This window comes from Neolamprologus brichardi, chromosome 11, assembly GCF_056152115.1.
Source record: "Neolamprologus brichardi isolate AB-2024 chromosome 11, ASM5615211v1, whole genome shotgun sequence".
In the NCBI taxonomy this organism is placed as follows: Eukaryota; Metazoa; Chordata; class Actinopteri; order Cichliformes; family Cichlidae; genus Neolamprologus; species Neolamprologus brichardi.
This window is the reverse complement of record NC_142114.1, coordinates 23,223,998-23,236,546: the sequence shown is the minus strand read 5'-3', so window position 1 is coordinate 23,236,546 and position 12,549 is coordinate 23,223,998. Positions and strand designations below refer to the sequence as shown.

Below are 12,549 nucleotides of genomic sequence, written 5' to 3'. Positions count from 1 at the left end.
GCAAGCATTGCAATAATCACCTCTGTTCCTCATTTCTCTAATGCTTTGTTGGTTAATAGATGATTCTTTTTATCTATATCATACTAAACCTAGCTGAAAACTACAATGACTAGCTGATAGTCTAAGAGTTGATAAATAAAATCAGAGCCATCTGTTCACTGAAATGTGCTGTTAGCTTTGAATCACGACAATCTCTTTGCTGGACCAACATGGTGGTTGTGTGGCCCAAAGCTTATGTACCAAAGTGTTGCACATTTGTATTTTTATTTTGCGTTAAACTGAAAAAATTAAATTAAAGGACATCACAGGTCCAGTAAATGAAATGCATTAGCCACATCAATCATCCCAGAACACACACTAAACCTAATAATTTGAATTTAATTTGATCATTTTCAGCCTTTGTACTCACAAACACCTTCCAGAGAATCGATTAGATAAAAAATTATATTTAGACAGTGGAATTCAAAAGCCTTTACAGTAACGATCTAATCTAACCTCAAATCCACATATGTCATATAACAGTTCTGACTTCAGAACATCTACAGTACAATGTGCCACTTACCGAGAACATGACGTTATAAGCTTTATAAACATGGAAGAAAACCCATTAGATCAAATCAAGGCCTTACTGTATAAACTGTGAGTTCTAATGTCACCTAGTGCATAATGGACAATAAAACATCTCAAAGGTTTTGAGAGCTGTTGTATAGCTGCATGTAATCAGTGGTGCATTTTCTGATTCTTCGTCGGATTTGTCACTAAGTCTTAAGATGCAAAGAATACCAACAGAAGGTTAGTAAGGGTGTCTGTAAATCATTTATTTATCAGACTCAACACCGGCTCACACTTTCATGTGTGTTTTTGCAGCTATTTAAGAGCACCTTTACTGTCACACTGACATATTCAGGCCAAAATTTCTACTTCCATCCAAGTGGCTAACTTCAACTGAAATTACTAGATCTGGCCTTATTAGTTTATTTGAAAATACTGACTGTTTGATCTTCATAGATCTTCCGAGTAGAACTCTTTGGATTTGTGTTTTAATTGAGTTTGACTCCAGAGCAAAGAAAGTTAAGACGTTAACTCTTAATCTACAAAAGTAGAAGCTTTACACACGAGAGCCTCAGCGTGAAACTCACCAATGGCAATGAAGTCCTCCTGCACCCCAGAGTGAACATTACCAAGCGGCCCATTGTAGAGGAGCAGCCCATTGGCCGACTCAGCCAGGAACTCCAGGGAGATGTGGCTCTGATAGCAAGGTTTGATGGGAGGGAACCAGGCGTAACCCTGGCCGCCAAAGCTGTGTTTGGTCTGCTGACACTCGGGGCCGTCATACATGGGAGGACACTTGCATCTGAGACAGAGAGTTAATCTACTTTATTTTCTAATTATATTATTTATTTTATTATATTTCTAATTAAAGACTTTTTACTGTCCATTAGTACTGCTGCAAAGCAAATTTCTTTTCTGACAGGTTCATATGAACTGAGAGAGATCGACAGACAGAAAGATAAACAGACACATAATCCACATTCAAGAAACCTTAATAGAAATGCTTAAAAAAAATAATATAAATCTATATTTGCCAGTGTTGATAAGTTTTTCAAGTGCAAGAAAAAGAAAGAGAGCAATGGAGAGTGAGTCATCTGTCAGCTTTAGCAGCTGAAATGTTTCATCCAGTATCTCAACCATTAAAGTCATGTGACAATTCAAAGTCAGCCAGCTTACTTTCAGCTGAAAATGAGGCTTTGGAGTGTTATTACTTTAAGAGAAATCTTCTGCCTCTCTTTCAAATGTTTGACAGATATACCTAGAGTTAATCACTGAACAAATACAAAATTTCTGCGAGCTTCACAAGGTGACTTTAACTGTTCAGGGCTTGAATCTGCCGCATACAACCGGCAGACTTCTAATCAGTACCGTCAGGTGAAAACTATGTAAACACAGAGCAGCCACTGAGAGAAAAGTAAGAAAAAGGTGATTCACAGTATCTCATTATAAAGAAAACTTTCCCTTCGATAACAAGTTTCAAAGACACAGCACTTTAGAGACTCTACTTGCTGGAATCAGATAAGTGCAACAGTTCAACCTCCAGGTAACATACTGGAAAAATGACATGTTCATATTTAATGTCATCCTGGATGCATTATCATTTGAAGAATTACATGGAACATGCAAAGACTCCTCCTTGGCTTAAACCTACCGGTATCCCAATGGTCCGTCCTGGCAGGTGCCCCCATTGAGGCATGGGTTGACGGGGTAAGCAGAACAGGACAGGTGAACTGCCTCACGGCCCCGGCAGCCACATTGCGCAGTCAAAGAGGCCGCCAGTGACACCAGAGAGATGTTACCAGAGCTGAGAGCCACCGGTGCCTGGCTGAATGAAACCTCATTGCTGCAACCTCCAGACTGGCTGCAGTCTGTGTATGGGCAGTCATCCGCACCCACCTGAGAGATGGACACGCCCAGAATGGCCTCCAGCTAAAGGTGATAAAAAAAGGAGGACAAACAGAGGAACTTTCAAAATATGATAAGCTAAAAATAGAGACAAACTATATAATGAAACAAAAAACTAATGAGGGAAAGTAAAACAATGTTGAAACAAAGTAAAAATAGCATGGAGCAAAACGGAACCTCAGCTCAATCAAAGATAGATAACTCAAGATTTTGCTGAATGAACTGAAGAAACACTGCAAAAATGGGACAAAATTTCTCTGCAATGATCTGAAGGACTGATAAAGTCATACAGAAAACAATTACTGGTAAATTTGGTTCTATAAATCACCGAAACATGAAGTGTACTTTGATATAGACAGGAGTTCATGATCAGCTCAAAGAGTGTACTGACCAGGTTCTGTGGCCCTTAAACCAAACCCAAATCAACAAGTCTCCATCAGTGTGCTCCACAATTGATATGAGGTGTTTGTGTTGATATCCTGTGTTTGTTTTTTGTCAAATGCGGTACTGTGCATTATGGCCAAACCCTGCCTTTGGTCATCTGTCCAAGAGGCTTGTCTTTTGTGTAGACGCAACTTTTCAAACTAAACTGCGCTACCATGTTCTTTTCAGAAAGAGGTTGAGGACAAGCCATATTTGTTCAATCTTTTTCTAACGTTACTGTCATGAACTTGAACATTTAACATTTTACCCAAGGCTGTGAAGTCTCAGATGTAGTTCTTGTAGTTTCTCTGAACATTTCACAGTCTGACCTTAGGGAAGATTTTTTGGGATGCCTGCTGCTAGGAAGATTGTGGCACTGTTTTAATACACGCCTATAAAACAATAAAACTTCTGTAGTTTCATTTGCTTCTGCAAGTGTAGCGATTTCTAAAAGAAACAATAAATGTGTACTTAGTTTTTATAGGACTGTTCAGAGTCTGGTGAAAACTTTCTTTTCCACATTGTAGGATTGTAGGTATCCTCGAAACTAGGATAAGCTTGGCCAACCAAAACTAAAACAACCATGAAGCTAAAATTTAAGCTGGCGTTTGGTCCAAACCCATGGACCAAGGTTTCACACCTTGGCATTTTTTGTCTTTGATTACACTGATGAGTCCAATTCAGTTAGGTATAAAGCTGACCTATGATTAAGCAGAGGAAATAAAACTAAAACTGAAATGAAGATGAAAAATGGCACACAACTAATTAAAAATCAAATATAAGCCCACCAAGACAGATTAAGTGTTAACTGTGTCGTTAAACTTCAAATAAGACTAAGTACTGTGTGTGACATGAGTGAAACTAAAACTAGCGTGGGGGGAAAACAAACTCAAACTAACAGCATTGAAGTCATGAGCTCTGTTTGAACATATTAGAGAATTTCAGAGAATGACAGGAAACGTCTTTGATCTGATGTCTACCTGCATCAGTGAAATCTGAATTTACTCTATTTCCCTTACTGTTATTTATGCACTTTGGTGTTTCTCTGTCATTTTCTCTTCCTCTTAAAGTTTTGCTGTCATTTGCCAAATTCACTCGCTTCCCTGCTTGTCATCCTGATTCTTTTCTCTCGTTTTGTTACTTTTTTGGAGGGGGGGTAGGGGGTGAGAGGTTTTCATCAGAGTCCCTCAGGGTTTCCTGTCTCTCTCCAACTGTGTGTATTCCTTTTTTTGGGAGTTTAGCTATTCAGCTGACACTCTCATCCACTGTGACTTACACTCCCCAGGCACGGCTTTAGATTTTGGCTCCAGAGCCAGTTTCAACATCGTCTTTTTTCGTGATGACTTTGTATCTCTCTGACATTTTTGTTCTTAATCAGCCAAGACACTTTTCCTCTTAACCCTGAGATAATTAAAGACGTACCTTTCATCTTCAGCATTTGATGGAAGTTATTTTAAATCATGCTGTGTTATTTATACTTTAACTAATTTTTATTGTTGTAGGTGCTGATTAGGCTTTTGAGCCAAGTTGCATTAAAGCTGGAGATGTGCTAACTATCTGTGTCTTGACACTTTGACAGGATTTATGTTAGCTTCAATATTTGAACAATATTTGCATCTCTGGTAATATGAAGGCTTTTCTAAACACACAATATGTAGTTTGTTTTGCAGTTATGTCTTAACATAAGCATTATGTACAAAGTACTCAAGTAAAACTAAAACACTGCTAATACCCTGCTGTAGAAGGCAACAGTGTAGAAAATTTGTATACTTCAAGAAAATCATCAAGACACCCCGACAGCTATGTAACCAAAGTGGGAAGGAATTATGTACTTATGTGTTATACTTCTACAACTAAGTCTAGTTAATCAGCAGTAATGCCACCAGGCAATTATTTAAACCTTGATTGAAATGAACTTTACTTTCAGGATATTTAAAAAAGTGTATTTATTACACAAACAGTCACAATATGATAATAAAACACATGCAATAAGGTGTTAAAGGTTCCTTTCAGCTTCCTTTGACTGTTTTGTTTTTCTCTTATACTGTCTCTGGTGTTATGTATTTATTCCCAGTGCTGTAGTGTTTCTGTGTATATTATCAGTATTATTAAACACTATTATTTAATCATTAAGTGAAATAGCTTTCTGATGTAATTTCCTGCACTGTTTCCTTCATGTGAGCATATGTAATATTGATTCACTTTATCCCCCAGCATATAGCTACCCCTTCTTGAGGCTGAACCTGTTCTTCTTCCTGTTAAAAGGGAGTTTTTCCTCCCCACTGTTACCAAGTGCTTCTTTATACAGGTTCGTCTGAGTGTTGGGGTTTATCTCTATTATTTTTGGGTCTTTACAATATAAAGTGCCTTGAGGCGACTGTGGTTGTGATTTGGCGATGTATAAATGAAAGTGGATCGAATTAAACAGAACCAGAATTAACTGAACTGAATCGAGCTGTGTGTATAAACGGATATTTGTACAGACATGTATTATGACAATACATTACACATTTCTGAAGCTATCTTTTGCTCCATTGTCAGTAATATTAGATAGTTATGTTTTAGTAATATACTTTTCAGTTTTTGCTCATATTTTGGTTTTATTGGCCACTTGGAAGCAGAAGTAAATTATGAACCCTACAGTGCATATAGTAACTGAAGATGTTAATGTGAACTGCAGTTATATTACAGTATGCTACAAAGCTCTCTTTCTCCTAATAGATTTATTCACATTATTGCTTTGCCAGTGTCATAACTTTTATGCAGTCTTTTAAACAAGACGTCAGCTGAGCGACAGCTGACAGTTAGATATTTGATCTAGCTCGGCTGTCTATGTTTGTGCAAGTGTGTTTATTTAATATGCATATTTATATGATTCACCAACTGCCATCATCTGCCTGCCTGTCACAGAAATGAGATCAGAAGCAGCTCCCAATGCTTTAATGGTAAATTTTCATATAAAAGTATACAAGTGTGTACATATGCACGCAAGTATGTGCGTGCACATGTGGGTGTATCACTGAAGAGAGACATGCTGAAGCAACATGTCCACATATTAATGTATGATCAGTTTTTCACCTTTCCACGCATGTGGGTGTGCATGAGTGTGAAATGGTTTACACTTCGTGTTAAATATCTCTGCTTGTTGAACTGCACATATGAATATGTGAATGTAATGTTTAACTGAGTGTAATTAATGCATCATTAATCCTATGGCTGAAGATGTAAACAGGATGGCTCATTTTTCCTGTCAGTTCACCACGTTTACATTTTCACACTTCACCTTGCTTCACTTTATTTAGCTTTTGCACAATTATCTGTTTGCTTGTTGGATTGGGACACTTCCTCTTTGATTTTCCTGACCGAAGAGAAAGTAAGTTCCTGAGATTTCCAGTAACAAAAATCACAAATTAGCCTTTAAAGGTTTCGGATTAAATAACTGTTTTTTAACTTACAGAAAAAAATGTAAATAATGGATTTTTATTAAACATCAAAAATGTGCTCAAGAATTGCCACCTTTCAACTGAAACACTAGAGAGAGTGGAAAAAATGCCAAAAAGTATAATAATTTAATATCATTTATATTCCTACTTTTAAATAGTTTAAAGTGTATTTTCCAGACTCTAAGTCTTTCCTCACCTTGGCCTTGTTTGCTGCCACGTAGCCGTGCAGTTTCTCAGCCTTGTAGTAGGGAGAGCCGTGGGCAGCAAACCAAACATTAAGCGCCCTCCCACCATGTTTGCTGGCATCACCCACAGAGAAGATCTGGACGTTTTCCGGCAAAGTCTGCAGGAGTTCAGCCAACGTCAGACCCAGACGGGAAAAGCGACTCTTCTCACCTCCACCACTACTACTGAAAAACTCCTCCACTGTCAGGTCTGGAAGAAGAAGAAGGGGAGGAGAACAGATTTGTTTACTAGCCTCATAAATCACCATGGGAAATTAGAGGCAGCATAAAAAGCAGCGGACAGACAGAAATATCCTGATACTACAAGTTGAATGAAAAGGTGAATAAAACAGAAGGAAAAAAGGGAAGAGACAACAAAGTCTGAAGAGATGGAGCTGAAAATAAACAGCAGGGAACACAAGAGATGATAGAAGAAGAGGAGCAGGGAGTTATTTCCAATATTGCGTCTGTGTGCCAATGCTGATGGAGCCTGATCGAGCTGACAGCCCTGAAACTGAGACCCTGAAGCACTGTGCCACATCGACAGTCACAGGAGGGTGTAAATGTGCGTCTTGTGTCAGTGCGCTGAGATGTTGTTAAGTCATTTCCATGACTAACAACTGTTTTGTTTGAGGATAAGAAGTGTATTTTCATATGTTAACAATTTGACATCTTCACTTTGGGACTCACTGCTCAGGCGGATGGAGGCAGCATGCTGCAAGGCAACGTGGTGCAGCTCTGTGACGTCTACTTGGGCGGTGGAGGTGACGTCTGGCCAGGTGCTGTCGGATACACGAACCTGCAGGTGGTATGAGCCGGGGGGAGTTCCCTCCCTAATACTGAGCTGACCCGAGCTCTGGTTCAGACTGAACAACCTGAGAGAGCGAAAGAAAGATTAGTTTGACTTATTTTCTGTTGCTGCTTAGATTTATATTTGTTAAAATACATCATATCTGCTGCTTTCTTGCATAAGAAGCGGGTGCTATTTTCAGTCCCAGCAAAAAAAAGTGTGTGTACCGTTTCGGATTTTCGATTTATGTATGTTACATAAATACTTATGTCTGGATTTCCAAAAAAAAGCAGTGCAGAAATACACTTTATTAACCTCTTCCACTCTGGAGGTCTGTCTGCAAGGAACCATTTATTATATGGCTATTAAATGTGTGATGGATAGGTTGGATATTATAATTGTTGAGCAGAATTCCTGCTGCAGAAAATGTATTAGTTTAAGGACTTATTGTTATAAGGCAAATACAAATTCAGACATTTCAGTGAGGAAAATGTAACGTCAGTATATGAGAGGCAGCTGTTCCTCATGCTTGGAAAACCAAACACATTCATAAAGTTCCCAGTGAAATCTTCAATCCGGATAAAATCTTTCTCAGATGGGATTTGTCAGATCAAACTCTGACCAGATGGAGGTCAGCTGTTGAACATGGATCCAGGCCGGTGGGGGGGACTCTTGATCTGGAAAACTTTGGCAATCTCCGCTCTGCTGCACTACAGAGCGGATCCCAAACCTGGCGGAGAACATGTGCCGCTGGCTCATGTTAATATTTAACCTCTTCACACTGAAGTGACCTTCAGAGCTCAGACTAGACCAATTAATTAAACGTTACTGAACTGAGGCCAAAATGAGTCTGCGGACGGCGCTTGTGCTGCCGCTACAAAACAAGCTCTCATGTACCATCTCCTGGAATACCGTCACGCTTGAGAGATTTCCAAACATGTCAAAGCACTTCACAGACAGGAAACAAATGAAAACATAACATACCGATCAATTCCAAACAAATCGCTGTCTGCTGAGGCAGAATGCTGAGGTCTTCTGGTTATTTTGTGCGTTTTGTGATTTACTAAATGTCCCAAAATAGCACTTTTTAAATTTTTTTTTTAGCTTTGACATGTTTTTTGCCCAGCACGGTGGCACGGTGGTTAGCACTGTTGCCGCACAGCAAGAAGGTCCTGAGTTCAATTCCATCATCAGGCCAGGGTCTTTCTGTGTGGAGTTTACATGTTCTCCCCGTGTTTCTGTGGGTTCTCTCCGAGTACTCCGGCTTCCTCCCACTGTCCAAAGACATTAGTGGGGATAGGTTAATCCAAATTGCCCATAGGTGTGAATGTGCGAATGGTTGTCTGTCTCTGTGTGTTGGCCCTGCGACAGACTGTCGACATGTCCAGGGTGTACCCCGCCTCTCGCCCTATGACAGCTGGGATGGGCTCCAGCGCCCCCCGTGACCCTGAAAAGGATAAGCGGACGCGGATGGATGGATGGATGTTTTTAGCCCCTCAGGCTCCTTCACCTTACTAGAACGCTTTTTCATATTTTCCCCTAGATTGTATCTTTTTATATGTAAATAATATTCAGCCTAAAGCTGATCTATACTGTGAACAAACTGCTATCTGCTGTATGCTCTGATAAGGGGCGGCAGTTCAGGAGCATCTATGGTAATTCTCTCTCTCGTGGTTCCTTTGTTCTCGGCCATTTCTTGTCGTCTCTTGTCGTCCCTCTTTACAGGTATCTCATTAGAAGAAAAGGTGGCAGGGAGCGCAATCAGGCTCTCCTTTCAATGCGTCCGCGTGAAACCTTGCCTCATCAAACAAAATGAGTGCGCCCTCACCGTGCTTCACTGGGAATTTTCAATACCGCTGGTTATGAAGTATTAATAGCACTGTTCCTGACAAGTCAGATCCCCTTTTCTATCTCTCTCCTTCCTGTCCTCTTCCCCTTCATTCCCTTTCACTCTTTCTTTGTTTCCCCCTTCAAACTGCCTGTTTCTCTGTCCCAATTTTCTTTTCTCCCCTTTGTCGCGCGGCACCTTTGTACTGTCTCTCCCTCTTTATTTTAAATCTGTCAGCTCCTGTGCAGCTCTTTTATTTTCTCTCTTTTTCTCTTGTGCATTTCTTGCTGCGTGTCACATGAGAAGGGACACTTTAGCAGGGAATCTTTTCTGTATTAGTCCCAACACATCGTAAAACTACTTTACATCTGTCGTTCTCTGGATTCTTTCATCCTAAACTGGTCACAATATGCTCAACAGGAGTGTGTAGATTGGTCCAAATCACACTGTATATTGTGATATCGTGCATACATCTTTAATCCCAACAAAAAACATCATCTTGTCATTCATGTTTTAAATTGTTTCATTCCTTGTTCAGAGTTTCGTGAGCTGTATTCTACATTTACGTTGGTTTTCCAGTGGAAGGTGCAAACGGTACAATTTTACATTTTGGATATATTTTATAGTCTTATTGTGCAAATTAAAATCAAAAGGAACATCTGGTTTGCATTATTATTTAATTATGAGTAGTACGTTAACTAGATGAATAAACAAACAGATTTGAAATGTCACTGCTTACTTACGATATTGCACAACCACAATCCTAAGCTACAAAGGAATACATTGAAACTGCAGCCTGTCTGGAGTCATAAAAAATGCATCTGCCTGCCTAAAACAAAGCAGCATTTCCATTTGAGAACATTCAAAATGTTTAAAAGAACCAGCCTGTATCTGTTTCCATCTCTTCTCTTCATCATGAATCTCTTTCCTGTCCTCAAAGTGTTTACACGCATGATTCTCTGTGACTTAAGCTGAACTCCAGACAAGGTCCAGACGATCAGGTAAGGACATTATCTGAAGTTGCACTTCCTCACATTCAGAGCACTAAAGCAGATCATATCAGATGTGTTTGCACTGCTGGAAATTCTCATCTTGAGGACGATTACATGAAGATTTACTTTAAAGCGGTGAAGGGTCAAAAACTATTTAACGCTTGATCTAACTGGCTGCCATGGACGTTTGTGTTCTCACATATGCCTCAGCTGGGGAAGGACTAGAAAAGTTCAGGGCTGCAGTGCATGTGGGAAAATGGCCTTATTCAAATTTTTCTTCTACTTCTTTTCCTTCCTGTCTTTTCTTTGTTTCGTCTTTAATTGTGATTTAATTAAAATAATCTTTCTCTATATTTTCAATATTATTGCCATACTTCTGAGGTTATCTATCTCTCCTTTTTTTTCTTTTTGCATTACTTAATTTATCCATCTGTGCTTTCACCTCCATCACTCCCTTTCTGCAAGTCACCTTTCAGGCATCTCAGAGTTTTCAGCTGATGAGATCAAAGTACCTGGTTGGTTTGCCTTCAAAACGGTACACTTTCTCACTCCAGTCATCAAGGTCGGGGGATTGAACTTGTCCGAGCACTGCCGTCTGGAGAATACCTGTCAGGAGGTGGGAAAAAAAAAAACAAAAAAGTCCAAAAATGTATTAGCTTTGAGAGGAATTAGTTTTGAGCACAAAGGGTCCCTCCGGTACAATCCAAATATTAAGAGTGAAGGGAAAAAAGTAGAGGCTTCTTTAAGGAGATAAGGTGACGGGCGATGCCTCATTGGCACACACGGTCATGGTTTGATGGCACAGCAGTAATATGTTCACGCATTAGTTTCCCCCTCTTCCAAAAAAAGCTGAACACAGCTCTGTAATCTCTTTAGCCGTGAAATCAGCTGCCTTTTAAAAAAGCCTCCTGTTTATGTGCTCATCAAACCCGGGACTTAAGCTGGTCTTAATTGTTTGCTTCATGGTATGTTGTTAAGGTACGTGATGGATTCATATTAGCAGGTTAATGCACTTTCATGTGGAAAGGCCCTCGAGAGGGAATTCACTAAAAATACATTACAGAATACCTTAGTTTTTCCAGCAAATTACAGAGGGCCGACAGATGGTATGAAACGCTAAATAAGTGATGTGGGCTGGAGCAGGAGGCTGTGAGCAGTCGACTGTGACAAGTACAGTTTTAACAACATGAGCGGAGAGCGCTCAGAAGGTGGTGGGAGGGCAACTCGTGCTCACTCCCAACACATTACATACTGACGCTTGGTCAGGACCTGCAGGTGTCACATGTTAAAACATAGTGGGTAACGCTTTAGTGTCATTTTTCAATATTGAAGGCAGTCTGGTGGACTTTAAAAAGTCCCTAAATGTCAGAAGGAGACAGCAAGAGACCATAATTAAATGCGCTCCGCTGTTGAAGGACGCATCAATATGGTGACCAAGAAAACTGAGGAGATGCTTGCTGCAAATGGGAGAAGTTTGACTTGTAATGTGTGATTAATGCTGTGAAAGAGCATAAAACACAATCTGTTCCTAAACCTAAATAGTGACAGAACAAAAAGGCAGGCATCTCAGTTGGTTGTAAATGATAAATGGCGATATATAGCGCCTTTCTACCTCAAGTCTCATTTACCCAATCACACACATTCATACAGAACTTAATCTATGCCTAGCTTCCTAACATTCGCACACACACTCGCACTTCGATGAATGCATCTGGGGCAACTTGGGGTTTAGTAACTTGCCTGAGGATAATTCGGCATGAGGCTGGAGAAGTCGGGGATCAACCGAGCTACCCTCCTGGTTGTAGTTGTGTGATTATGCCTTCCACCAGCTCAACTGCATCCATATTTTTTTCTTATGTGGAAAAATGAAAGTATGGGTGAAGACCCTAAACACTGCACTGAAAAATGGCACTAAAGGGCCACTCAGTGCATTAAACGCTTGATGTGAGGAGATTTTTATGTGATAGGGTGGGATAATAGAGACCTAAAGGTTTAAAAAGAAACCATGCTGAATCCCTCAGAGTGACCAGGGAACTTTTAACTGGGACAATATAATATAATACATTATGTTCTGGGGTAAAGGCGTGTTCAAGCAATAGTACACCCAAACTTTCTCCACTGGAGTGTAAAATACTAGACTGAACGGTGAGACTCTCATGAAAGAAAAATCCAAAACCAAATGAATGCCTAAATTTTGTGGATACAAACAGCACACATTTATTTAAACATCGTGTTTTCATCAATTTCCAGTTTTCAATCAGTTTTCATCAGTGTGCAGCTAGTTTACATTTATTTTACACTGGTTCCCTTTGATGCCTCACTAAATCAGAGAAAAGCCTGGGGCCAGTTTCACAGTTTTTGCAGCTACTGTTCACACCACAAATGTTAGCAG

General features: G+C 39.9%; 1 protein-coding gene across 1 annotated transcript in view; it reads right to left on the bottom strand.

Annotated features, from left to right (window-relative positions):
* Window positions 1–12,549, bottom strand: part of si:dkey-22o22.2 (neural-cadherin) — a 140,070-nt gene that overhangs the window by 17,006 nt on the left and 110,515 nt on the right. Inside the window, exons 20-24 of the mRNA XM_087848380.1 lie at window positions 10,670–10,763; window positions 7,238–7,422; window positions 6,520–6,758; window positions 2,204–2,481; window positions 1,140–1,354 (exon numbers count right to left, since the gene is read on the bottom strand). Of these exons, the coding sequence (XP_087704506.1) occupies window positions 1,140–1,354; window positions 2,204–2,481; window positions 6,520–6,758; window positions 7,238–7,422; window positions 10,670–10,763 (1,011 nt within the window). The remainder of the gene's footprint in view (window positions 1–1,139; window positions 1,355–2,203; window positions 2,482–6,519; window positions 6,759–7,237; window positions 7,423–10,669; window positions 10,764–12,549) is intronic.